At 45.4% G+C, this 25,326-nt stretch overlaps 1 protein-coding gene across 1 annotated transcript; it reads right to left on the bottom strand.

Annotated features, from left to right (window-relative positions):
• On the bottom strand, positions 1–25,326 carry LOC135218035 (inositol monophosphatase 1-like). The gene is made up of 4 exons (XM_064254178.1): positions 25,261–25,326; positions 21,115–21,226; positions 4,725–4,857; positions 1–133 (listed from the first exon to the last, which is right to left on the bottom strand). The coding sequence occupies exons 1-4, from the start codon at positions 25,324–25,326 to the stop codon at positions 1–3; spliced, it is 444 nt and encodes a 147-aa protein (XP_064110248.1).

Raw genomic sequence — 25,326 nt, 5'->3', positions numbered from 1 at the left:
CTACATGAAGAATAATAAATATACATACCCATGGACTTTGGGCAAAAGAGTAGTCAAGTTGGTAATAACTGTATCCATTTTTTCTGCATCCTGACTTGATCCCATTTCAGCAAATATGAGGGACTTTGCAAGTCTGCCAAAAAAGACTTATATCAGAGCTCTCATAAGATACAGACCTTGGACTAACCATACATAGTAACTTTAAAAAAAAAAAAAACTACATATGAGTATCATTTGTTCTTTGTGGCTACTATTCGAATTGAAATTGGTTCTGCGGGTCGTAAAAGGAGAACTAAAAGGACAGCTCGCCTTGTAGTTCTTACTTTTTAATGAAAGGCTAGGACCCACCACCAATCACTGTGGAAACTGGTGCCTTGCAAGTGGACTTTTTAGTCAAAGGCTAGACCCACCACCAATAATTGTGGTTGATGACAGCTAGGGCATGCAGTCGTAAAACTTCTTGCCAAATGATAAACCATGCCTGATGTTGTAGCGGAAGGCGCATCAGGCAACCAAGATGTGGAGAGAAGAGGTTTGGTGGAGGATGATGCCTTTGATCAAAGGCAGTGGAGAAGGTAGCATCAGGCAACTGACACCTTAATGCAGGGATAATGGTGGGGAAAGAAGAAGGTTCTAATTGAAATTGGAATATAAAATTAAGGCCAAAGGCCAAGTACTGGGGGGAATTGGGACCTATGATGTCATTCTGCATGCTGAAAATAATGTTAGAAACAGTTGTTAGGAGGGGGTGGGGTACGAGAGAATTGAACAGATGTATAGTAAAATGAATGAAAGAGGTTGCAGCTAGAGACTGAAGGGGCACTGCAAGGAACCTAGATTAATGCCTGCAGTGCACCATGTGAGTGCAATAAGATTATTAACCACCCTGAGAGTTTTTGTAGGCTACTACTGTACCAAATGCTTAAGTCCCTGTCCAAAGAAAAACAGTGGTCAGCCATGTCAATGAAGGTACAGGTATTATCATTCAATATTTATAATACGAGTATAGTGGCATAAAAACAATATATGTAGAACCATTAATTTCATTGAATCCAAGCCTTACTCAACAACCCTGAGTTACTAAAAACTTATTCAATGAAAAATAAATCTGCACTACAACCCTTACATGTTTAGGAGATTGCAGTACAGTAAGTATTAAACATTATAGCTGTTCCACAAATGAAGAAGAAGAAAAAATATTGTCAGCAACCAATGATTACTCTTGCAATGGTACTTAAAAACACAAAACCAACTCATGGAGCATCCCTTAAAAGTTCAATAGAAACTATATTACTCAGAGAATAAAATTAGAATCATTTGTATATTGAAATACCACAAATTAAACCACAATATGAAAACAAAACTGATCAGTTACAGTACTTAACAAAACTGCAAAGCTCACACTGGATGAGGAAAAACATGAAGCAACACTTCTTTCAATCAATGTAAAATAATTAGTAATTAATCTCTCATTCCACACCAGTCCTAAAGAAGCAATACTATTAGAAGTAAAAATGGACGATTTATAAGCAACACACTGTTGTATCCAATTCATAAATATAAGAGAATCTGACCAGAATTTGACACTGAGAACCATTCAATTCGGTTAACTTAATCTGGCTTTGGAGCTTAAGCACTTATGCCTACTTACCTGGGTCTATTCTCCTTCTAGTAATGGAAGTCTGGATATCATGGCAATGTTGACTAGGTAAATGTGACATAATGGATTTATGAAGAAAACAAATACTGTACAACTCATGATTAATAATGGTAAAAATAATTATAAAAACCATGTATGGTGCTCCCAGGCACTGAAGAATAAAAGAAAAGAGGAGATAAATAGTAAATAAGTAACACAAATTTAGTCTGCAGGACCCTTTACCCATCTCTTACGAAGTGTTCAATAGTTTAATGAGGTATTAAAGAGCACTTCAGCAGCACCTGGCTTATCTGCACAAAGGTTTACTAATTTCAGGATGAAAATGAAACATCAAACATATTTTAAGCACAGAAGTACCAGTTATCTTACCTGTCTCGCCAGAACTGAGAGCTTTTCTCCATTCAGAAAAGCACCTTCACCCTTGATTGCTGTAAACATTTGCTCTAGGACAGGATTGTACACAATGCTAATTCAGCATCTTTGTTAACCCCAAAGACCTACTGAAAATGCAGGTGTGAGGAAAAGAGTGAACAAAGTTCATTGTTCCATCAATAGGATCAATAATCCAAGTAGGAGCATCAGTAAAAAACACATTTCTCCTCCAGCAGACACAGACTCTTCACCAATGAATCTGAAATGGCAAAACGCAAACTTTATATACATTACACAAGAAATTTTACTTTGTCAAACCCTTACAATTCATACAAGAAATTATTTGTCAAACCCTTCACAATTCATTATCTCCAAAACTTCATATATTAAACAAATGACTATCACATTCTTGGAATCTACAGGACTAACTGTCATAAAAATTATATAGTTTTAAACTATTCAAACCTCAAGATGCAACTATGACTTTTTTTTATTTTTTTTAATAGAAAACATGTATGTATTAACCTTTTTATGTATGTCTTACCATGACTCACACTGACTGGGTCTGGACTTGGCAATACCTTATGATTTTGATGATATTTTAAAGCTGAATTGTATTTTATTGTAATAAATTAAAAAGCAAGGTAACAAAAATTTTTAAAAACAAAAGTCCCCCCCCAAGAAATGACAAATTAAAATTAGCAAAGAAAAAAATGTCTATTTTTATACAATTACTGTAAATCTAGCACAAATAAAGAAAGGGATATATAAAATTCATTTTGGAAAAGACACACTAATTTTCAAAATGCTTAGAGAACTTGCTTAGTAATTTATTGTATAACACCCACTACTTTATGAGTCTTCACTGTGCACCAGCTCATTTTCAGAGATGCTCAGAAGCAAAGGAAGAGTACAGTACCTACTTATTCATCTGCACATCCAGACTACCAAAGCAATCTCCAACTGTAGTAAATCATATGAGTGTGTATGTTAATTTAAACACACCTATTTAGTTTCCATATTTATGACGTCCCATTAGTACACATTAAATACAGCTGGTGTATACTGAACTTAATTTCCATTGTAGTAATTTACTGTTTGTAATTCATCTGATTATATAATTTTTATTAACTTGGTGTGCATGTCTGCTTTTGGTAGCTTACTAAGCTGCAAAGGTGGTAGGCTTGGGTTTTAGAGTATGGCATATACCTATTCCATCTCAGTCAATTTTACTGTTATCTGCACTCTTATGGACCTATTAATGAACTTTTGCATTAGCTAACACATACTGTACGAGGTATTTTACAGTGGAACCTCAATTTTTGTATGCCCTGATTGTTTTACAATTTGCGTTTTCCTAGACATTTTTCAAAAATATTTTTTCTCGGGTTTCGTACATATCCTCGCATTTTGTACACTCGGAAACACTCCTTCCAGGGCCCACTGTGTGACTAGGCCACATACTGAGCACCCAAACAAAGCATCCCATGTTCTTTCGTGACTCATTCTGCTTTTGTGCTAGTTGTTTTTCTGCTTTTTGTGCTTTTATATTTGAGTGCAACTGCTAAATAAGCCATCAAGGGGCCAAAGAAATTTCCAAGTGTTAGCCCTCCGGTAAAAAAGGCGTGAAACGGTATTCAATTTAAGAAAGAACTTGTAGCAAAGTGTTGGAGGATGTTGCATGCCGATCTCAATGACAAAATACCTAAAAGTGCTGCCGTTAGTGAATTTAAGGCCAGCAGAGGCTGGTTTAAAAAATTCAAAGCAAATGGGCATACATAATATGCTTACTTCAGTGATTAAGGACATTCTTGCAAAGTGGAGTGAGGTAAAAAATTTTGTGGCGAGTTATCATCCGAACAAAGATGTAATAACAACGCCGTGTTTCACTTTAGGCAAATTTTAAAGAAATGCCAGAAACAAATGTCCCTGGACAGTTTTGTTGTGCGACAGGGGTCTAATGACTCTCAAGCTGGTCTAGTGTTAGTAAAAACAGAATAGGGGAAGTAACCTTTAACAGTGCCAGTAAAAAAAGAAGAGAAGTAACCCCAGATGGGTCCTTAATTAATACCAGAAGTCCTTCAGGAGGGAGATTCCCCTTCTAAACAATAACCTTTCCTTCTCCTCTCCCCTCCTCTCCGTCTTCCATACGCTAACAAATTTCTTCCATAATGGCAAGAGTGATGTTAATTGTTCATTTATTCATTTCATTAGTCATTTATATTTATTTCCCATTGTTTTCTGTATGTAAGACTTTGTTTATTTCCTATAAAATGTATTTTTCTAAATATTTTTGGGTGTCTGGAACGCATTAATTATATTTACATTATTCCTTATGGGAATTATTGTTTTGAATTTTGTACTTTTTGGACTTTGTGGGATAATCTGGAATGGATTACGTACAAAAACCGAGGTTCCACTGTAATGTACGTACCATTAGTAAAAAAAATAGAGTTCAACAAATTATTTGTTTTGAAATACTAAAAATGCTAATGTAACATTAGTAGTAATACCAACACACATACAGAGAGAGAGAGAGAGAGAGAGAGAGAAGGAGAGAGAGAGAGAGAGAGTTGAGAAGAGAGAGAGAGAGAGAGAGAGAGAGAGAGAGAGAGAGAGAGAGAGAGATTCTTTACATAAAGGACAGTAAATGTTCAACAATGTAAATTAAAGATCATTTAAAAGAACTTACTTGTGATCAGGGAATGAACTAGATAGACCAGATATCAAGAGCTTCTCTACGGCCTTATCGGACTCGGTAACCAAATCAATAGCACAACTTTTTATCTCAATATTCTTCTTTTTGTTGATAGCTTCACGTACCACTGAAATAGTATAGATTAAATTAATACACAAACTTCAATTTCTTTTCTAATCACTAAATAGGCAAAGGCAATAAAGATCGTTTATATTCTCATATTGTTTTCTGTTTCTTTGCTGTTTTTACGTTGCATGGAACCAGTGGTTATTCAATGGGACCAACGGCTTTACGTGACTTCTGAACCACGTCAAGAGTGAACTTCTATCACCAGAAATACACATCTCTAACCCCTCACTGGAATGCCCCAGACTCGAACTCACGGCCATCAAGTGGCAGGCCAAGTCCATGCCGATCACACCAATGAGGCGCTTATTCTCATATCGTACTGGAAAGAAATATCACTGAAATATGGAGTCTGGTCACTCCCTTACCAAAATTCATTTTGAAGTATTTTACAAAAATAACTTGTTTAATCCACCACAATCAGTTTACAAATCCAAATACTGTAGTCAGGGTCAGCCTGGACACACAAAAGGAAGAAAAGAAAAAGAAACTTCATTGACCTAAGTCCCCATCAGGGTAGTGCCCCAAGTGGTAGTCATTCATTCCCTGTGTATTCATTATCAAGCAAGCTACTACGTAGTGCCTTTTCCTGCTTTTCTTCCCAAAAACAAAATTTTTTTCACTGCTATATTTTTCAGATTTCTGTAGGGATTTCAATATATCTATTCCCATCTTTAAACATGCATACATAATTCAATCAGATTCCTAATTATTTGTATATCTTCCTTCACTCACTGGTTTTAAGTGTCTTGTTACTACCAAGCCACCCTTTGTAAGTATACTGTATATTCACACATGTCTTCTTTAAGTAGCTGATGTGAAATGTTACTGACATCTTCTCTTTAAGCAGGTATTTCATAGTAATTTGGTGAATTATGTCTTATTTGTATTTCATTAAAATGGTCCATCATTCGAGTAGAGGTGTATGTCTAATTATGATTGTAGTTAAAGTACGTTTATTACTGTTCAGTAGGTGTCAATCTTTGTGCTAAACTCAGTGACCTTGTTTGACTTTGCTTATATATACAGTTTTACAGTTGCATGAGTCAAGATCAATATCTTTCTCTCCATGTTTCAGATAGTGTAAATTCCCTATTATTCTTAATATCATCAGTAGCAATTTTACAATACCTGTAGTCATATATTTGCAAACAAACATGCAATGCTATGAATGTTGTCTCATTTAGCACAGGTTACATTCATATAGGGTGTTACAGATACAGTACGTCATGTTTCCGATGTGAACTTTTATAAACTACACTGTAAAAGAATTGGTATTTTTTATTATATGTGCATCATACTGCATGATTACTGGATTGCAAATGTCTGTATATATACCAAGGGCAATGGAACTCTGATACGAGAAACACCTCACCAATGTTTCCATTGAAAAGACAATACCATTGAAATTGCCATTAAACTGGTAGTTGGAACAACAATGACAAAAAAAAAATCTTTTGGCCTACTCTTTATAAGAGTAACTTTGGAGTATTATAGGTGGTGCATTACCTCCTTCCCTGATTGGCTCTTAGCATTTTTGTGTGTTGATCTTCATACTGCTTGTGCTTGCAGTGCTAAACTACAAACCCATTTACAGAGTAACTATCATCAAAACAAAATACATAGTATGCAAAAAACATGACAATTTGTCCAAATTGCATTTTTCCTAACTATACAAACCTGAGGTCCTTTTACAATAGGAAGATACTAGCGGCAGCTGGATAGGTCGTAAGCTTTCGAACAAGGGGTTCGGTAGTTAACTGCTTGTCCGACAGGCGCGCGCGCGCGATGGGAGGTAAACAAATCACTTTTGCTTTTGGCCCAAGCAAAAACTGCAGAGTGAGGGTGGCATGAGGTGGGGCTATGTGTAAAAGGACCTCAGGTTGTATAGTTAGAAAAATGCAATTTTGGACAAATTGTCATTTGTTCCGACACGGCATACAAACCTTCGGTCCTTTTACAATAGGAAGACTCACTTCTTGGTGGGTGGAATCTGAGTCTTTTGTGAACAGACTGGTGTTCGCCCTACCTTGGAAGCCTCCCTGGTCGTAAGAGCGAGGGAGGGATCCAAGCCTCGTCCGATTGATCGGGGTGTGCACACCGCAGGATCAATGGTCAGACCTCTGGACCGAATACTAAGAGAGGGGCATGCGCATCTCTTAGTACCAGCAATGCAAGAACTTGTTCTGTAGGAGCAAATATAAAGTCATGGGTTTGACTCTTGTAGGCATCCACTTCCCCCCCTTGCAGAAGGAAGTGGTGGTATTCTGCTCCTATCCCTAGTGAAAGGGATAGGATGGGGCTCTGTCATATAGCTCACCTGCATCTCGTCCTCATCCAGCGTAGTGACGACCATGGCCTCTGCCCACAGGTAGAGGGGAAGGAAGAGACGGAAGGGAAGAGAGAGCCAGTCACTCACTCACTCACACATCCATCCACACAGTCACACCAGGACTCGATGCTGTTCAGCCTGCGAGGGTCTGGGTTAGCTACACAACTTGTTGAGCAGCCCCACGGGTCCCAAGGAAAAGGTATCCAAGGACAGGTGTGGGCAATATCCCGAAGGTAGAAGGACGTAAAGGTAGTCTGGTTAGACCAGACCCCTGCCTTCAGGACCTGCGCCAGGAGAAGTTCTTGCGAAACGCCAACGAGGGGCCAATACTTCTGACTTCGTGAGCTCTCGGACGGGACGTACGGATGTCGTCACTACCATCAGCCTCATACGCCCTCCTGATGACCTCACGCAGCCAGAATGAAAGAGTGTTCTTGGATACTTCTTTCTTGGTGACCCCGGTGCTAACGAAAGAGGTCGTCGACACTCAGGCCTGAGGTGACGAGTTCTCTTCAGATAGCGCCGTAGCGCCCTCACAGGACAAAGCAGCATCTCATCCGCATCATTATCGGTGAAGTCCAATAGGGAGGGAATCGTGAATGACTCGAACCTGTCATCAGGGACTGACGGTTTCTGAGTCTTCGCAACGAAGTTCGGGACGAAATCGAGCGTCACGGATCCCCATCCCCTGGAGTGTCGTACATCATAGGAAAGACCATGAAGTTACCCTACTCTCTTCGCGATGCCAGGGCCAGCAAGAAGAGGGTCTTGAGGGTCAGATCCCTGTCTGACGACTCTCGGAGTGGCTCGAACGTGTTCGAGTCAGACTCTAATAAGGACGAGAGTCACGTCCCACGCAGGGGGCCTGAGTTCCCTGGGTGGGCCAAGACCTCTCGAAGCTCCTCATCAGCAAGGAGATCTCGAACGAGTTCGAGATGTCCAATCCCCTCAGTTTCAGGACGAGCGCCAAGGCGGCTCTGTATCCTTTGACTGTGGGGACTGAGAGGAGCTTCTCTCGGCGAAGAAAAACGAAGGAAATCCGCTACCTGCTGAAGAGTGGCTCTGAGAGGAGATAGAACCCCGTCTACGACACCAACCACAGAAGAAGGCGGCCCACTTCCCTGGTACACAGCTGCAGAGGACTGACGGACGTTTCCAGCCATCTCTGTTGCTGCGCTACGAGAAAAGCTCGTTCGCAAGAGATGGTGGATAACAGCCAGCCGTGAAGACGTAGGGACTGGACTGCTCGGTGGTACCGCTCGACGTGTGGCTGGGCGAGAAGGTTGTGCCAAGGGGGAATCTCTCTCGGTTCTCCTGCGAGAAGAGCCAGCAGGTCCGGATACCAAATGGCCTGTCGGCCATTTGGGAGCCACCAGGATCATCCTGAGATTCGGGGTGACCAGTGCTCGACTGATCACCTTGCGAATCAGGCTGAACGGGGGAAGGGGAAAGGCATAGACGAAGAGGTTGTCCCACGGGTGTTGAAGAGCGTCCTCTGCAGCTGCCCATGGGTCCGGCACGGCCAGAGGAAGAACACCTGGAGCTTCCTGTTGTGCCGGGTGGCGAAACATCCACGACTGGTCGCCCCCACAGGTCGAAGAGCCTTTCCGCCACGTCCTGGTGTAGAGACCATTGCGGTCCCTATCACCTGATCCCGACGGCTGAGCGTGTCTGCTACTACATTCCTCTTCCCTGGAATGTAGCGTGCCGACAGCTCTATTGAGTGTGCCTGAGCCCACTCGTGCACCTGCCGTGTCAACTGGTACAACGGGAGGGACACTAGGCCCACCCCCTGTTTGTTGACGTAAGCCACGCCACACCGTGGTGTTGTCGCACATCAACACCACTGAGTGTCCCATCAAGCGGTCCTGAAACTCTTGGAGAGCAGAGGAACGCTGCCTTGAGTTCCAGTACATTGATGTGAAGGTGCTTGTCGTTCTCGTCCCACACTCCTGAAGTCAGCAACTCCTCCAGGTGTGCGCCCCATCCCTCGGTCGATGCGTCTGAGAACAGCTGCATGTCCGGGGGGGGAGTGCGCAGAGGCACTCTCTTAAGAGGTTCCTGTCGTCGAGCCACCAGCTAGTCCTCCTCACCTCCTGTGTCATTGACACTGGAAAGCTTAGGGGGGACATCCGTCGCCTGTGACCACAACTCTCCTTTAGTCTCCACTGAAGAGACCGCAGGTGAAGACGCCCGGACCCGGGACTAACTTCTCGAGTGACGACAGGGTGTCCGATCACGACTTGCCATCGCTGAGCTACCTGTTCCTGCCGAGACAGGAACTGGTTGGCTGCCTCCCTGAATCTGCTGATCCGCGAGTCGTCGGGGAAGACTCGCCCTGCTACCGTGTCGATCAGCATACCCAGGTACTTCACCTCTGCTTGGGCTCGAGATCGGACTTCTCGAAGTTCACAACGATCCCCAGATCGCGACAGAACTCGAGAAGCCGATCCCTGTCCTGTAGCAACTGCGAGCGGGAGCTCGCCAGGACCAACCAATCAGTCGAGATACCTCATCAGACGTATCCCGTGCGAATGGGCCCAAGCAGACACCAGAGTGAACACTCGCGTGAACACCTGTGGGGCGGTTGAGAGACCGAAGCACAGTGCCCTGAACTGGTACACCGTCCGTCGAGGATGAAGCGGAGGTACTTTCTGGAGGACTGATGAATGGGTATTTGGAAATACGCATCCTTCAAGTCCACTGAAAGCATGAAATCGTTCTCCCTGATGGAGTCGAGGCATGAGCGTGCCGTCTCCATCGTGAACCGGGTCTGGCGAAACACGGTTTAGGGGAGAGAGATCTATCACCGGCGCCAGCCTCCCGTAGACTTTTCCACCAGGAAGAGTCGACTGTAAAAGCCCGGTGATTGATCCGTGACGATCTCTACAGCTCGCTTGCTCAGCAATGGTCTTGATCTCCCTGTCTGAGTGCTACGTCCTTCGGTGACCCCCGGGACGTACGACTGCTGTTGGACCGGGCGGGTTGGAGGTGAGGGGTGGCCGAGATTCGAAGGGTAATAGATATCCCTCCCGAAGGACATCTACAATCCAGGTCTCGGCGCCGTAGCGCTGCCAAGTTGCCCAATGGCTGGCCAGGCACCCCCCCACTTCCGGCAGCAGGTGAGGGGGAACGCCGTCCCTACGCGTTTCCCCCCTTTCTTCGACTCTTCTTCCCAGAGCCTCCACGGGATGAGGAGGGCTGGGAGGAGGGCTGGTTACTGGTTAGGCCCCCCTTGCCAGAAGTCGAAGAAGACAGAGTCACTCCTCGGGGCTTCGACGCAGCAAACCGTCTTAGCAGCCGAGGAGGCGCTAGCCGAGCTCTTAGACTTGGCCGCAGTCCGAGGCTGCCCCAGAAGCCTCGAGACTGCCTGGTGAACCAGACGGTCACTGTCATCAGTGCGCCGTCTGTCCACCGCAGTCCACCATCTCTCGTGGGAAGAGAGACGTGGAACTCCGTAAAGGTCCGTTTCGAAGTCCCATGCCGCTTCACGCGCCCGGCCGCCCTGGAAACCCGAGTAAGGACGCGTCCCTTCGTCGGAGAACCAGGTTGGCCCACAGGTTCACACCGTCTGGTGGGCAAGGAAGGAGATGGCTCTTCCCCCAGACTGGCAAAGTCTCCTGAAGGCCGAGTCATCTTCGGAGAATTCCCCCGGAGTTGGCTGCGACCTTAGATACTGTGAGGGACCACAGATCTAGCCAGGAGACGGCCTGGAAAGCTGCCATGGCGGTAGATTCCAGGCCTAGTGCCTCTTGCTGCGAGAACCACAGGTTCTCGGACAGGAGCTGCTGCAGAGACACACCCGGAGTCAGCCTCGCTAACTCCGGGTTCACCTGTTTGGGCGGCATCGGATCCTCAGATGGCACATAAAACCGCCGCTGTCGTAGCAGAGGAGGTGGAAGTAGCTTGCTAGACCTGCCAGACTTCAGCGAACCGTCCTGTCCAGAGACAAGCGATTCAACTTGATCCAGCACTGATCGCCAGCTCTGACCGCGGCAAACCCACCGTCGGTCTGGGTTCCCTCTTCGGGCCCCAGAACGACTCGAGCCAGGGACGTGGGCTCGGATGGTGGGAGCGGCGATCCTTCCCCGAGATCGTTGTGCTGAGAATCAGCGCAATAACCTCGGCAAAGTTCCTCTGGATCTCGGGCGTGATAGCATCCTGTGGAGTCGGACCGTCCAGTCCCTCGAACAGGAGTACCTCCCGAGACCCTCCTCCCTCAAGGAGAGGAGCAGCGACAGCCCCCTCTCGGTCTCCTCCAGCCACCTGTGCGTAAGACCTGGCTGGTCCGAGAACCGAGCCTGGTACGTATCGACGACGTGGCGGGATCCTGAAGGGGCGCACCCTTCACGATCACTCCTCAATACCTCGCCCCTCCCGGCTGTTAACCCGAGGAGGTTGAAGGTATGGGAGAGGCAGACCTGACGCTCCCTCCTCGCTCGCTGGCAGAACCAGCGGGCTTGGAAGACTGCAGGCGATCGTCAACCCGCGGTGGCGATCGAGCTGCAGGCCTAGTCGAGCCGTCTCGCTGTGGAGAACGGCTGGACCGAGAACAGCGGCCCCGGTCTCGTGTGTCAGAGGAGCTGGTGCTGGTCGCCGTACCCGATCGCTCTCTGTGAGAGTGACGGTCAGGCGACCGGCGAGCTCCACTGTCACGGTGAGACCGGTGCGTATCCTCACGGGGGCGCGTCACGTCGCTGGTACCAGCCGTGGCTGGTGCCGGCGAACGGGGGGACCTCTTCCCAGCCTCAGCCCGTGGCCGGTCATGGACCGTTCACGTCCGCCCGGTAGCCAGCTGCTCGCGCGAGAGCGAGAGCTGGTCTGGTGAGTCGCGTGAGCGGCTGTCACCAGTCTTCCGCTCCGTGCCGTGAACCTGACGCTGAGCGGACTCAGAGGTCTGGTTCCTGGCTGCACGGTCGCTGTAGGCGACCGTACACTCGGTACCTCTCGCGAACGAGCGGTCCGAGCCGGATCCTGCTGCTTGTGTGCCGAACCACTGAACAGCAGGTGAGGAAGTGCCGTGTTAGACCGGCCACACCCCGCTGGTCCCCGTAGTCTTCTTCCTTGCGGGAGAAGAGACGGGTCCTGCTCCCGAAGGAGCAGGGCGACCAGCGGAAGAACCCCCCGTCTCACCAGAGCGAGACGGGCCCTTAGAAGCTCCCGAAGAAGACTTCTTAGGGGGGGGGAGGCGACCTTCTTCTTCTTAGGCGGGGGAGCCTTAGAAGAAGAAGGGGAAGAGGCGGCAGACGACGACGACGAAGAAGACGATGAAGACGACGACGACACCTTCCTCCTCTTCTTCTTCTTCTTCGTCAACCTCTCAGGACCGATGTCAGGTCTGTCATCCAGGACGGAGCCGGGGCTGCTGTTGCCGAAGCAACAGGGCCCGGGACGTACCTGTCCGAACAGACCAGCTCGGGGTGGGAGCAGCGGCGCCAGGAACGGGAACGACATCAGCAGGTGCGGGCATCACAGAACGGCAGCAGACACGGCAGGAACAGGAACAGGAACAGCAGCGGTGGTCACGGCAGGTACGGCAGTACAGCTGGTGAACCAGCGGCACAGACGTCATCGGTACCGGTGGGAGGTCCAGGGGCGAGCTCTTCGGGCACATGAAGTCCGGTCGCGGCAGCACGGCAAACCCAGGTGGTGGCGGCATCACACTCCCCCGAGTTACGGCGACTGGCCCCTGCACGATGTGTTGGTGTTACAGAGACCGCGTGCTGTACACCAGGTGAGGAGGTGACGCGTAGCCAGGTGTTGTCAGGTCGTGGTGGTGGTTGTTACCGTAGCGTGCGTAACCGCCACGGAGCCAGCGAGATGGTAGAGCAGCCCCTGGACACTCGGCACGCCCTGCAGTCCCAACGACGCCCCACACCTACCAGGTCATCCTTCACGGCAACCGCACCTGAGGAGGCAAAAGTCGTGGTGATTAGGCGGATCCTCTACCCGCTCGCGCGAAGACGAGGCGGATAGAGGACCCAGAGTACAACTCTACGTCGGGGTATCTAGCGCCCCCCTCCTCCACACTCGACACATCGGTAGAGGAGAAGGACCTAGACACCCCCCCCGAAGGGGACGGCGCGACACGTGGAAGTTGAGCGGGCGGCAGGAAAGAAGACGAAGTGTCCGTCACCAAAGGAGTCGCGGGAGAGCTTTCCGACGACTCCTTTGCAGGCCTCGCTTCTTCCTGCCCTCATACAATGTCCACTGCGCCTCCGACCAGTCCATACAAACATCACAGGGCTCGGCCCGGGTGCATTCGCGCCCCCCGTGGCACCGAGCACACAAACATGAGGGTCTATCTCGGGAAAAGATCTGAATTTCCCACATTTGCGCCCTTCGGTACCCGGGCAAAGTCTCCTTGGGGTAGCGAGGCGCGGAGATTCCATCATTAATGAATTCAGCGTAATTAATATGAAAAGAGAGAATACTGTACTTACAATCTTTCATACACAATTACAAACAAAACAGAAAGCAAACGACGAGCAGCGGGCAGAGAGAGCGAACCACACGTCCATCCACCGTGAGGCCGAAAGCAAAGAGATTTGTTTACCTCCCAGTCGCGCGCGCGCGCCTGTCGGACAAGCAGTTAACTACCGAACCCCTTGTTCGAAAGCTTACGACCTATCCAGCTGCCGCTAGTATCTTCCTATTGTAAAAGGCCGACCGAAGGTTTGTATGCCGTGTCGGAACAAATGCTTTTTTTATACGTAATATAAGTATAATAAACACTGTGTGTGTGTACGAGTTTACAAAAGATTGTATTATACATAATGACCAGGTTGCCAGTAACCATAAACTACGTATCATGCAAAATATAAACGACTTTCATACCCCCTAAACTCTTCTGTTATACACATTTACTCTATGAATTCATTTCTATGTAAAGTGCAATAATGTCCTGTACTTATACTGAAGTATACTATTGCATAATTTGCCAATTGTATGTACTGTTGTGCACATAAGTGTATACGTACTTACTCTAAAATAATTGACTGAAAAATGACATACACTGTCTAATATTGTTTGATAAAACTTGATAATTTCATGGAAATGATCCACTTGTAACAGTTTAGATTTATGCAAGCTCTGAAAATACTTAGCCTAGAGGGAAGTGATTTTAAATATGAAATAGAACACCATAATTCTGATAGTTATTTGTGCAATTTTGCCCACCAGGCCTATCACAGGAAAACAAATCTTGATGTGCTCAGGTTTTGGTACTAGCCTAACTATATTACTTAAGACGCCATTGATTTTAATGTAATAATGTTATTCTTTGTACAAATCTGACTCATTTCCATGAGATACAGTTAATTTACGCATTACTATCATTCAAGTCTAGGTCTGGGTAGGGCGAAGAAGTAGCCCAGTCAGGTAAGGACCTCGAACCTTACATAGTTTGGGGAAAAGCCAAAACTAAAACTAAAGTCTACAGTACTAATACCTACCCTCTGGTTCAGTAAGTATCAGTTTACATGCAAAATGGGTGCCATGTTTAGCACCAGACCCCTTGGGGATAAATGAAAACCATAAATGAAAGACTGCAAATATCATGTACACAAACAAAAGCCTAAATATAACAATATCATAATAAAAAATTATAAATATTACGATCATATGAATGGCAAGCACCAGACCGTGGCAGTAGCCTTCAGTTTTTACAGGGGAAAAAATTTAGGTTAGGAAATACCATTACTTTGCTCTGTAATTTACAACATTCTAGGTTAAGGAAAGTAGGTTAGGAGGCTACCCTCAAAATTGTTCTTGCTATCCTATCTTCATGCATTAGGGTAAATGACCGAGTGGTGACGTAGCAGCCACCGATCCTGAATGCTGCCAAGTTCCCGAAAGAGTACTTGAATTCGCTGCCATGAGCATCAGGCAAGACTTACTATGGCCTATCCAGGCAGCACACCAAGACCTAGCCTAGCCTATATGTGCTCCTCTTTGAAGTGTTTCTCATAAAATGATATTGTTATGATACAATAAAGTTTCATACATACTTACCTGGCAGATATATACATAGCTAAGACTCCGTCGTCCCCGACAGGAAATTCAAATTTCGCGGCCACTCGCTACAGTGGTCAGGTGATCTACCGGCCTGCCCTGGGCGCAGGGACTAGGACCATCCCCGTTTTCTATCATATTTTTCTCTCTTCCACCTGTCTCCTGCGGGGAGGCTGGGTGGGCCTTTAATTGTATATATCTGCCAGTAAGTATGTATGAACTTTATTGTATCATAACAATATCCTTTTCATACAATCAACTTACCTGTCAGATATATACATAGCTGATTGGCACCCTTCGGTGGTGGAGGGTAAGAGACAGCTACTATATGGAATAGACAGTAAACAACATATGTTGTAGGTATAAATAAAACCTTGGTTCCTACCTGATAGGTGGTAGACTTCGTGGGTGTTTGCCCAGTAGTCTGCATCACCTCAAGAAACTTTAGCGAGATATATGATCTATGGCCAAGAGTTCTTGTGGGTCCTGCCGATGGGGTCTTACCCACTTACTCGGCAGAGCCTAAAAGGACTTTGTCAATGGGTGCTGATCCACTTATATGACAATACACCCTTCTGCAGGAGCACACAACCAATCCCGACCACCTGATCCTAACCATATGTTAGAACTAAGGATTGTTACGAGTTATCCCCGAACTCGTCACAACAACCGTAACTCAAAACCACTACGCACACATACATAATTTTCAAAAAAAAAATTATACTCAACTAATTGGATATGACAAGATTCTCTTACTGAACAACATAGACGGCCGCCCCCTGCTAGCCTAAGTCCTCCATTGTTCGAAGAGACTCTCGACCATATCCAAAAAGAAGAAAAGTATATACATTTAAGGATTGGTGTCGGCTCCCGTACCCAGAATCGTATCCGCCGATACGAAAGGACCTAGAGAAAAACACTTCTCATATGTCACACGCACGTCTTTCAAGTAATGAGATGCAAATATTGAGTTGCATCTCCAAAATGTCGTATCTATGATGTTTTTAAGCGACATATTCTTATGAAACGAGAGAGACGTCGCTATAGCTCTCACTTCATGAGCTTTTACTCTCAACAGTTGTAACTGTTCGTCAGGACAGGCCTTATGAGCGTCTGTAATGACGTTTCTTACAAAGAATGCCAGCGCATTCTTGGACATCAGTCTTGTGGGGTCTTTTACCGCGCACCAAAGACCTTGTCTAGAGCCTCCATCTGATGCGTTTCTCTGAAGGTAGAACTTCGAGCTCTAACAGGGCATAGAGACCTCTCCTTCTCTGCCTACGAGACTCGACATGCCTTTGACTTCGAATGACTTAGGCCAGGGATTCGTAGGATTCTCGTTTTTCGCTAAAAACAGGGTCTTAAACGATGCAAATCGCTGAGTCTCCTTGAATCATACTTTATCCTGCAGAGCATGCAATTCACTAATTCTCTTTGCCGTAGCTAAAGATAATAGGAATAGGCATTTTCGGGTAATGTCTCTAAACGATGCCAGATGAGGAGGTTCGAATCTTTCCGAAGACAGATACTTTAGGACTACGTCTAGGTTCCAGTTCGGAGGTACTGGTTCCTTAGACTTTGAAGTCTCAAAAGACCTTATGAGATCGTGGAGATCTTTATTATCTGCCAGATCTAAACCTCTGTTCCTGAATACAAGCCGAGAGCATACTTCTGTATCCCTTTATTGTGGATACGGCTAGATGAGATTTTTCTCTCAGGAATAGGAGGAAATCAGCAATTTCCGCTATAGAGGTAGTGGAGGAGGACAACTTCTTGGATCTACACCACCTTCTAAATACCTCCCACTTTGATTGGTATACTTTCGTAGTGGAGGTTCTGCGTGCTCTCGCGATCGCGCTTGCCACTTCGCGAGAAAAGCCTCTCGCTCTGACAAGTCTTTCGATAGTCGAAAGGCAGTCAGAGCGAGAGCGGGGAGGTTTTGATGGTACCTCTTGAAGTGTGTTGTCTGAGAAGATCCATCCTTCTTGGTAGGGATCTTGGAAAATCTACGATCCACTCTACACCTCCGTGAACCATTCCTGGGCCGGCCAAAAAGGGGGCTGATTAACGTCATCCTCGTCTCTTTTGACGCTACAAACTTTCTCATTACTACCCCAGGATTTTGAATGGGGGAAAAGCATATACGTCTACTCGAGACCAATTTAGCAGGAAGGCGTCTACCATAAAGAGCTCTTGGATCTTCCACGACAGAGCAAAAAACTGGGAGCCTTTTCGAAAATGAATGTTGCGAAGAGATCCACATGAGGGAGTTCCCCACAGAGACCAGAGATCGAGACACACTTCCTCGTGTAGTGTCCATTCTGTATGAAGGACCTGGTTCCTCCTGCTGAGCCTGTCCTGCCCTCACATTCCTTACTCCCTGTAACGACCTTGTCAGCAGGGAGATGTTCCTGTGAGACGTCCAAAGTAATAGGTCCTCTCGTGAGCTCGTAAGGAACGAGGAGTGCGTCCCTCCCTGTTTCCAAATGTAGGCAAGTGCGGTGGTGTTGTCTACGTTTACTTGCACTACCTTGTTTGACACCAGAGGTTCTAGGCTCTTCAAGGCCAGATGTACGGCGAAGAGCTCTTTGCAGTTTATGTGCCACGACAATCTGTGCTGGTTCCCAGGTGCCTGACACTTCCTCTGAGCCTAATGTCGCTCCCCAACCTCTCTCCAGACGCGTCGAGAACGAACACTAGGTCTGGGTTCTGTGTTCTTAGAGAGATCCCTTTGTTCTCTTCCAGACGGAGCAACCACCACTGTAGGTGTGACTTTATCTCCACTGGAATGGGATAAAAACGTCCGACAGTTGTCCGGTTTTCCAGCTCCAAGACCTCTTGAGGAAGAATTGAAGCGGACGTATATGAAGTCTTCCTAGAGGGAAGAATTGTTCTAGCGAGGAAAGCGTCCCCAGAAGGCTCAACCATTCCCTCGCCGACGTTTTGTTTTGCTTCTCTAAGAATAAGGGAGAGTAGTTTTACTATCCGCCCAAACCTTTGCGTTATTCCTCTTCTTGGCGAAGGAAAGGAAAACTCGAAACAAACCCCGGAGAATCCATCCTGAAATCCCCAGTATAGACTAGGTCTTGTCTGGGGGTCAGGCTGAGACTTTCCTCGGAGGTTTTCACAAGCAACTCCCAACGCTTTTGATTAATCATCCCGAGTTTAACTTTAGGTCCTCCAAGCACCTGTCTCTCCGATCTACGAGGCCCTGATGAGCCAGTCGTCCAGATACATAGAGACATTCACTCCTTTGAGGTGAAGAAACCTCGCCACATTCATCAGGTTGTGAAGACCTGAGGAGCTGTGGACAGGCCGAAACACAAGGCTCTGAACTGAAAGATCCTTCCCCCCGTCATGAAACGGAGGTACTTCTTCGATGAAGGGTGGATCGGGACGTGAAAGTAGGCGTCTTGGAGATCTAGTGACACCATCCAATCTCCCTGTCGTAATGACGCCATGACTGAAGCAGAAGTCTCCATGGAGAACTTCTCCTTCTGAACAAATTTGTTCAGAGAGCTGACGTCCAGTACTGGTCTCCAGCCTCCGAGGCTTTCGCCACAGAAAAAGGCGATTGTAAAACCCCGGGGAGTGTTGATCCCGTACCAATTCTATCGCTCTCTCCCGTCCCACATTTGTGTTCCACCATCGATCGAAGAGTATCCCTCAGCACAGGATCCTTGTACTTGGCTGATAGTTCCCTTGGTATTGACGTTAGGGGAGGAGTGCTCAGGAAAGGGATACGATATCCCCTCCTTAAGATCGCCAAAGATGACGCGTCTGCATTTATCAGTGTCCAGGCTTCCACAAATCCCAGGAGCCTGGCACATACTGGTGCTTGGAGGAGAGAATCTTCATTTTCCCTTCTTAAAGGGACACAAAAGCAGATCTACCTCTCTTCTCTGGAGCCTTCCTCCTTGTGGAAGCTCTGGAGGTCGGACCACCTCGAAAGGGCTGCACCGTTGTACTGGGTCCTTTCTTGTCCGATGCAGCAACAGGTTTCTTCTTTCTTGCTGACTGCGTCAGCAGATCCTGAGTTGCCTTCTCAGTTAAAGAATGCGCAATGTCCTTTACTAACTGAGAAGGGAACAAAAAGTCAGATAGAGGCGCATATAGAAGTGCTGCTCTCTGAGCATGTGAGACTGCCTTTGTTAAGAAGGCGCCATATACAGTCCTTTTCTTTAAAAGACCTGCCCCAAACAAAGAGGAGATTTCAAAAGATCCATCCTGTACAGCCTTGTCAATACAAGACAATATGCATAACAGGGCTTCAGGTTCGATTCCTTCCGAATCATGGGCTTTCTTGGACATCACCCAAGGGACCAATCTAAGAAGTTAAAACTTCCATCACGAAAGAGTCCCTTGAGGAGATGATCCAGTTCCGAAATTCCCCACGTAATTCGTGCAGAATTGAGACTTTGACGACGTGAAGCGTCAACCAAAGTCGAAAAATCTGCTTCGGTTGTAGAAGGGAGAGCAATACCCATATTCTCTCCCGTCTGATACCAAATGCCTCTTTTCCCAGCTAATCTAGCTGGAGGCATGCAGAAGACTGTCCTCACTAAGTCCCTTCTTAGAACTTCAATCCATGAGTCTAAGGAATGCAATGCTCTCTTCATCGATATGGTGGGTTTCATTTTGAGAAAAGACGAAGGCTTCTTCGTCTTAGCACGGAAAAGAGCGGAGCGCGGCGAAGGAGGAGCGGCAGGCGTCAACTCGTCTCCGTACTCCTCAAGAAGTAGGGTAGTCAACAACCTTATAGTTAGACAGACCTTCTCTTCCACTATATTCCTCATCCGAGTTTTCCTCTAACTCGGGATCTACATGCGTCTCCGCTCTCCTTTCCGAACGTTCCTCTTCTTGAGGAGACAAACTCCTAATAGGAGAGGGGCTAAGATATTCCTTCCTCTTTCCCGCTCTAATAGTCTTGGAAGGCGTCATAAGCTTCGGCTTCTCTAGAATTTTAGAAGACGCTTCACGCTTACATGACGCTTCCTTTGTTCGCACCAGCGTCATGGATGACGTCTTTTGCTGACGTCTCGATGACGCTTCGCGCCTGGAAGACGCTCCGCTCTCCAAAGGCGTCCTACTTGGCGTCATAATATTGGACGGAGCGTCATGTCTATGCTCCGTTTCCAATGACGCTTCGCGTCTAAAAGACGTCTTACGTCTCTCTGGCGTTTACGAAACTCTCGTAAGCACCTGTTCTCGCTCTCGAACTAGAAGCTTCTGTAAGACGTTCCCCCGTCTGTATGAGCTTCACGTTGGGAGCAGGGTTGAGAGGACGAGACTTCTTAATTGGAAGCGTCAACGTGCCTTGGCGGACTCCTTCCCCCCGCGACGTGGCGCTAAAACCTCCCACTAGCGATTGACCAGTTGGCTCTTGGAACTGCCATAATGAAGCTTTCTTGACGCTTCTCCCCACGTCCAGTGCATGACGTCTTTCGTCAATCACTCGGGGAGAAGAAGGAAAGGGTACTTCCGCGTACACGTCAGGTGACGCTGACGTCCCCTTCGCTTTCTTGCTAGAAGACGGAGCGTCATCTGAGAAACGCTCTGGACTAGAATCAATGTCAGGCTTCATATGACGCTTCAGCGGTCTCGACAAGTTCGATTCCTTCCACCCTCGTTTAGGTGAGGGAGAGGATGGAGAGACAGAAAACACTCGCGAAGGACGCTTTTTCTATAGCGCCCTTGAGCCGCCTGCCACGAAGCAGAGCTAGCTGAAGGGACGTCTGACCGCCTTTGGGGAGATTCCCCACAACCTCCTTTAAGGCTTCGACTTTCCTTCTCCTCTGGGCTTGTGAGCTTGGAAGAGTCTAGGCCTGGGAGCGTCGCAGGGACGATCAACGGCCCCCTCCAATACACTGGGAGAACTCACTTCACTGTAATGCTCACTTTCACTAGCCTTACCTTTGAAGTCAGCCATCTTGGACTTCATGTCCTTAATTGTAGCTTTCAGATTGGCGATTTCCGATGCCGAATCCGAAAAAGCACTCTGATAATGAGATCCATAGGGAGAATGCTACATCAGTAGGATTAGAATTATCAGTGAAAAGGCTCAATAGGCCTTGAACTCACACCTTTCAATCGTCTAATTCTATCCCTCTCTAACTTCTTCAAATAAGAAGTCAAAGTCTTCCACTCTTCTGCATTCAATCCCTCGCATTTTCCTTACAAGTATTAATAAGCAGAACACTGAAACCCCCATACATTTACGGCATACAGTGTGAGGATCAACCGAAGCTTTCGGTATCCTCACCTGCAGCCTACTTCACACACATTCTCACACTCACATTAGAATCAGACATACTGAGAAAAATCCAAAAGAGTATTCCAAAAACAGTCCACTGTAGCGAATGCCAAACACGATCCAAATACGTCACCAAAAAAGCCGAAAAACGATGATCAAAGGATGAAAAATGAATCTAAGTCAGGAGGTAATAACAACAATGTTGATACCACGGCGACAGAGAAAATATGATAGAAACGGGGATGGTCCTAGTCCTGCCGCCCAGGGCAGGCCGTAGATCACCTGACCTACCTGTAGCGAGTGGCGCGAAATTTGAATTTCTGTCGGGGACGACGGAGTCTTAGCTATGTATATATCGACAGTAAGTTGATTGTATGAAATTATGAAATAATGGCATACTATAGGGTAAAAAACCGCATGGTACAGGGGTGGACCATGTACGATCAATGTGTACAACCCCAAGAAAAGTACATTATAACGCGTCCTGACACCGGAGTTGAGGTCTTTAGCTCTGTTTCTCACCAACAAGTCGCGACTGATGCCCATCTCCGATGTCAGGACGCGTTATAATGTATTTTTTGGGGGGTTGTACACATTGATCGTACATGGTCCACCCCTGTACCATGCGGTTTTTTTACCCTAATTCAAGTGCTTTTTTGGGAAATGGCCGTGTTCTGAGAGAGATGGCTGCTATGTCGCCACTCGTTCATTTAGGTACCCTATAAATTTCGGGCAATTATTACTGTTCTCATAGGTAGGTACATCAAAACAATTACCAAGAAATCTATAGTTCATTAGTTACAGATTGAATGGCAACATAAATATTTATACTCTAGACTGGTACTGTGATTAGGTACCAACTATGCTACTAGGTAGCTAGGAGTATACCATCAGATTTTCATTCTATAGGTAGCTAATTAGTATTAGCCCTACTAGGGCCTACCTAAGGCGAAAAACCAGTGACTACCAACCCTTATCATGGTTTTCAGGTCTTATTCACTCGATATTTAAATGGTGAAACAGAATACAATTACAACTCCAAGCATACCATTCAAAAGATTGAAGTTTCGTCAACATAATGTGATATATGAAAGCCCCATACGAACTAAAATAAGCATGTGACGCTCTTCGTAAAATATTTTTTCAAGGCAGTTTTGAAATCCAATATGGCGGCTACCGTGGGATGTACAGTTTTTTTTATCAGTGACGAAAATCATCTTTCCCAGCCCCCTTCCCAGCAATCATTTGAACAATGTTAGCGTATGTATGTAACGTTTATTGATCTTACTCAAGATTGCAGTTGTAATCAGCACAATAAAACAGCATTTTGCTGCCTATATTACTGAAGTATGAAACTTTTTATTTTCCGGGTCATGGGTTTGAACTGAATTCATTCTTACCTTGTAATCGGTGGTTTTTATCCTTACTGCCATCACAACTGAAACTCCACAGTGCTTATTTGATTGTTATTATACACATTTTGGTCTCAGTTCACTCCACATTGCACTTTAAACCCGTTGCTGTTCCTGGTTCCTAAGCACACGCGCCACAAACACAGTTACGAACAGCAGACAACGAAACTGCAAAGTTTTATTCCCTAAATTGTTTACTTTACTCGTTATTTAGTTTAAATTACTTTGTTATTTAAAAATTTTTGATTTAATTCATGTATATTATCCCTTTTTTGCAACCAAATTACCCCAAAAAATTACAGATATTTCTAAAGTAGATACAATCAAATGTTTCTAACGTTTTCGTACATCTGGCTGCCGAAAACCATAGAGGAACGACTACGGATAAGTGCATAGAGGAAACGACTACGGATAAGTGAATATATAAATTTTTTTTTTTTTTGCTTTTTGTTTTTGCTAGCACTTTTCATTGATTTCAGTCTATATTAGTATTTTGAATTTCTTTAATAACCGTATGCCAGAAATAAATGTAACCTTTAATGTTTGCATGCTAAGAATAGCAAAATCATCGTTGCCACATTAGTGGAGGCTTCACACATATGCCGTTTCATTATTATAAACTGTTTCCATGAATTCTAGTTGTCATAGTAATGCAATAATGATAAAATTACTTTTAATATTATGTATATATACTTCCAATACATAGCCTAATTTCACCAATTTCAACGTTTTTGTGTGTAGTCCTTATACCCAGTTTGGAGGGTCAACACATACCGAATGGACAACAGAGAGAGAGAGAGAGAGAGAGAGAGAGAGAGAGAGAGAGAGAGAGAAAGGAAGGCGAAGGAACAAAGAAGAAAAGAGGTGGCGGTGGAGGGGGGGTGGGAGAGGGTAGGTGGAGTTATACGCGTGTTCGTATCCCATATCTGCATAATGGAGTTTTGTCTCTTGGTACAAGACAAGTGTCGTTATCTTTACAATTAGTGATTCACGATACCTTTATAAATTACGGCACTGGGTGTAATGCACTATAGCAAAAATCTCGTTCTATACGAGTGTTCGTTACAGAAATAGGTATTGCCCAAAAACGTGCTTGCACTGTCTCTGAAACCCATAGTAGGTATGCTGCTTAGTTTGTCAATCAAGTTTTTTGTAATCAAGTATTTTTACAAGCTAGCTATTGAATAAATTTGTGTTTTTCTCAATCAAAAAACATATGCCCTCAATGGTAACTTTCCTCTTTTAACGACTTTCTGGTTATTGCAAATCGGCCCCATAATTTCTTATGGTGCGAAAACAGAGGCGCATCGACCGAAAACGATTGCGTCACACTACGGCGATAATCCGGCAGTAAAACATCTTCATATATCCAAAGTAAATAATGAAGATATAGTATATGCGCATTACGATTATACCAATTACATGAAAAGCTGATGATCTGCATGAATAACTGGTAAACTGTTCTTCAAGAAAGTTGAGTAAGGCAATTATTTACAATAGGTACGAAAGTCAAGGTGTCGTGACGTCATAATACAGGACTTAAAAGAACGTTCTAATTCCCAAAAAAATAATTACTTATTAAATTTGAGTCAGAATCGAGTTACTTTTTCAATAACGAATATTTTCAAATTAATCATCATAAATATGTAAAATATTGATGTTTTACTATTTATTTAAAAAATGATCGAAGTGCACTCTTCGTCGTCTTCTTCTACAAACAGTTTGTTTACTCGGTAAGGAAAGTTTTCAGATTGTTGTGATAAAAGTGCCCCAGCGTCTGTGGTACAAGTGTGTGCGGATTTATCACAGGAAATGGTTGGTTTATGACACAAGCGACTCCGTAAACATCGAGATGGCATCAATCTTCTAAAATACCTCGAGGTTGTAAGTAAAAATGTTGACGCGTTTTGGTGAGATTTGCATTACGTTTGAGAACCGTTTTCACTACCCTCTGTATAAATCTTAAAATTTGGCCTTAATTTCTGACTTTGGAGAAAATAGGCTAGTAGTAGTAGCTACTTACCTACTTCGAAAGGAGAGTAGAGGTCTTTAGTTCCGTTTCTCTCCAACAACAAGTCGCACTGATGCCCATCTCCGATGTCAGGACGCGTTATAATGTACTATTTTCTTTTTTGGGATTGTTCACGCTGATCGTACATGGTCCACTCTGTACCCTGCGGTTTTTTTTACCCTACCTACCTAGGTATAGGTAGCTAGCCTAGTACTACCTATACCTATTTTACGTTTGAAATTCGGTTCTGTCACAATCTTTACTCTTTAACTTACAATTTACGCTGAGCTTACGAGTAAATTTTACAAGCTTAGAATTCTTGCATACTAGGTAAGTAGGTAGGTAGCCTACGTAGCCAGAAGCTTAAAGGCCTTCCTTCTTACCTTGCCCGCTGTTTTGACAAGCTCCATAGCAACCTTGTAACACTCTTGTACATCAAACTCGGCCAT

This window comes from Macrobrachium nipponense, chromosome 9 (genome assembly GCF_015104395.2).
Source record: "Macrobrachium nipponense isolate FS-2020 chromosome 9, ASM1510439v2, whole genome shotgun sequence".
Lineage (NCBI taxonomy): Eukaryota > Metazoa > Arthropoda > Malacostraca > Decapoda > Palaemonidae > Macrobrachium > Macrobrachium nipponense.
Note: the sequence above shows the minus strand (reverse complement) of the source record. Positions and strands in the feature narration are given on the sequence as shown.

What these genes read in the sequence shown, in the direction of transcription:
- LOC135218035 (XM_064254178.1), bottom strand. Translation starts at nt 25,326, where the DNA reads ATGGCCGAGTTTGATGTACAAGAGTGTTACAAGGTTGCTATGGAGCTT. An exon ending in TTGTCAAAACAGCGGGCAAG is followed by an intron (nt 21,227 to 25,260) that starts GTAAGAAGGAAG and finishes CTACTGATGTAG; the next exon opens with CATTCTCCCTATGGATCTCA. An exon ending in CAAGATGGCTGACTTCAAAG is followed by an intron (nt 4,858 to 21,114) that starts GTAAGGCTAGTG and finishes ATACTATTTCAG; the next exon opens with TGGTACGTGAAGCTATCAAC.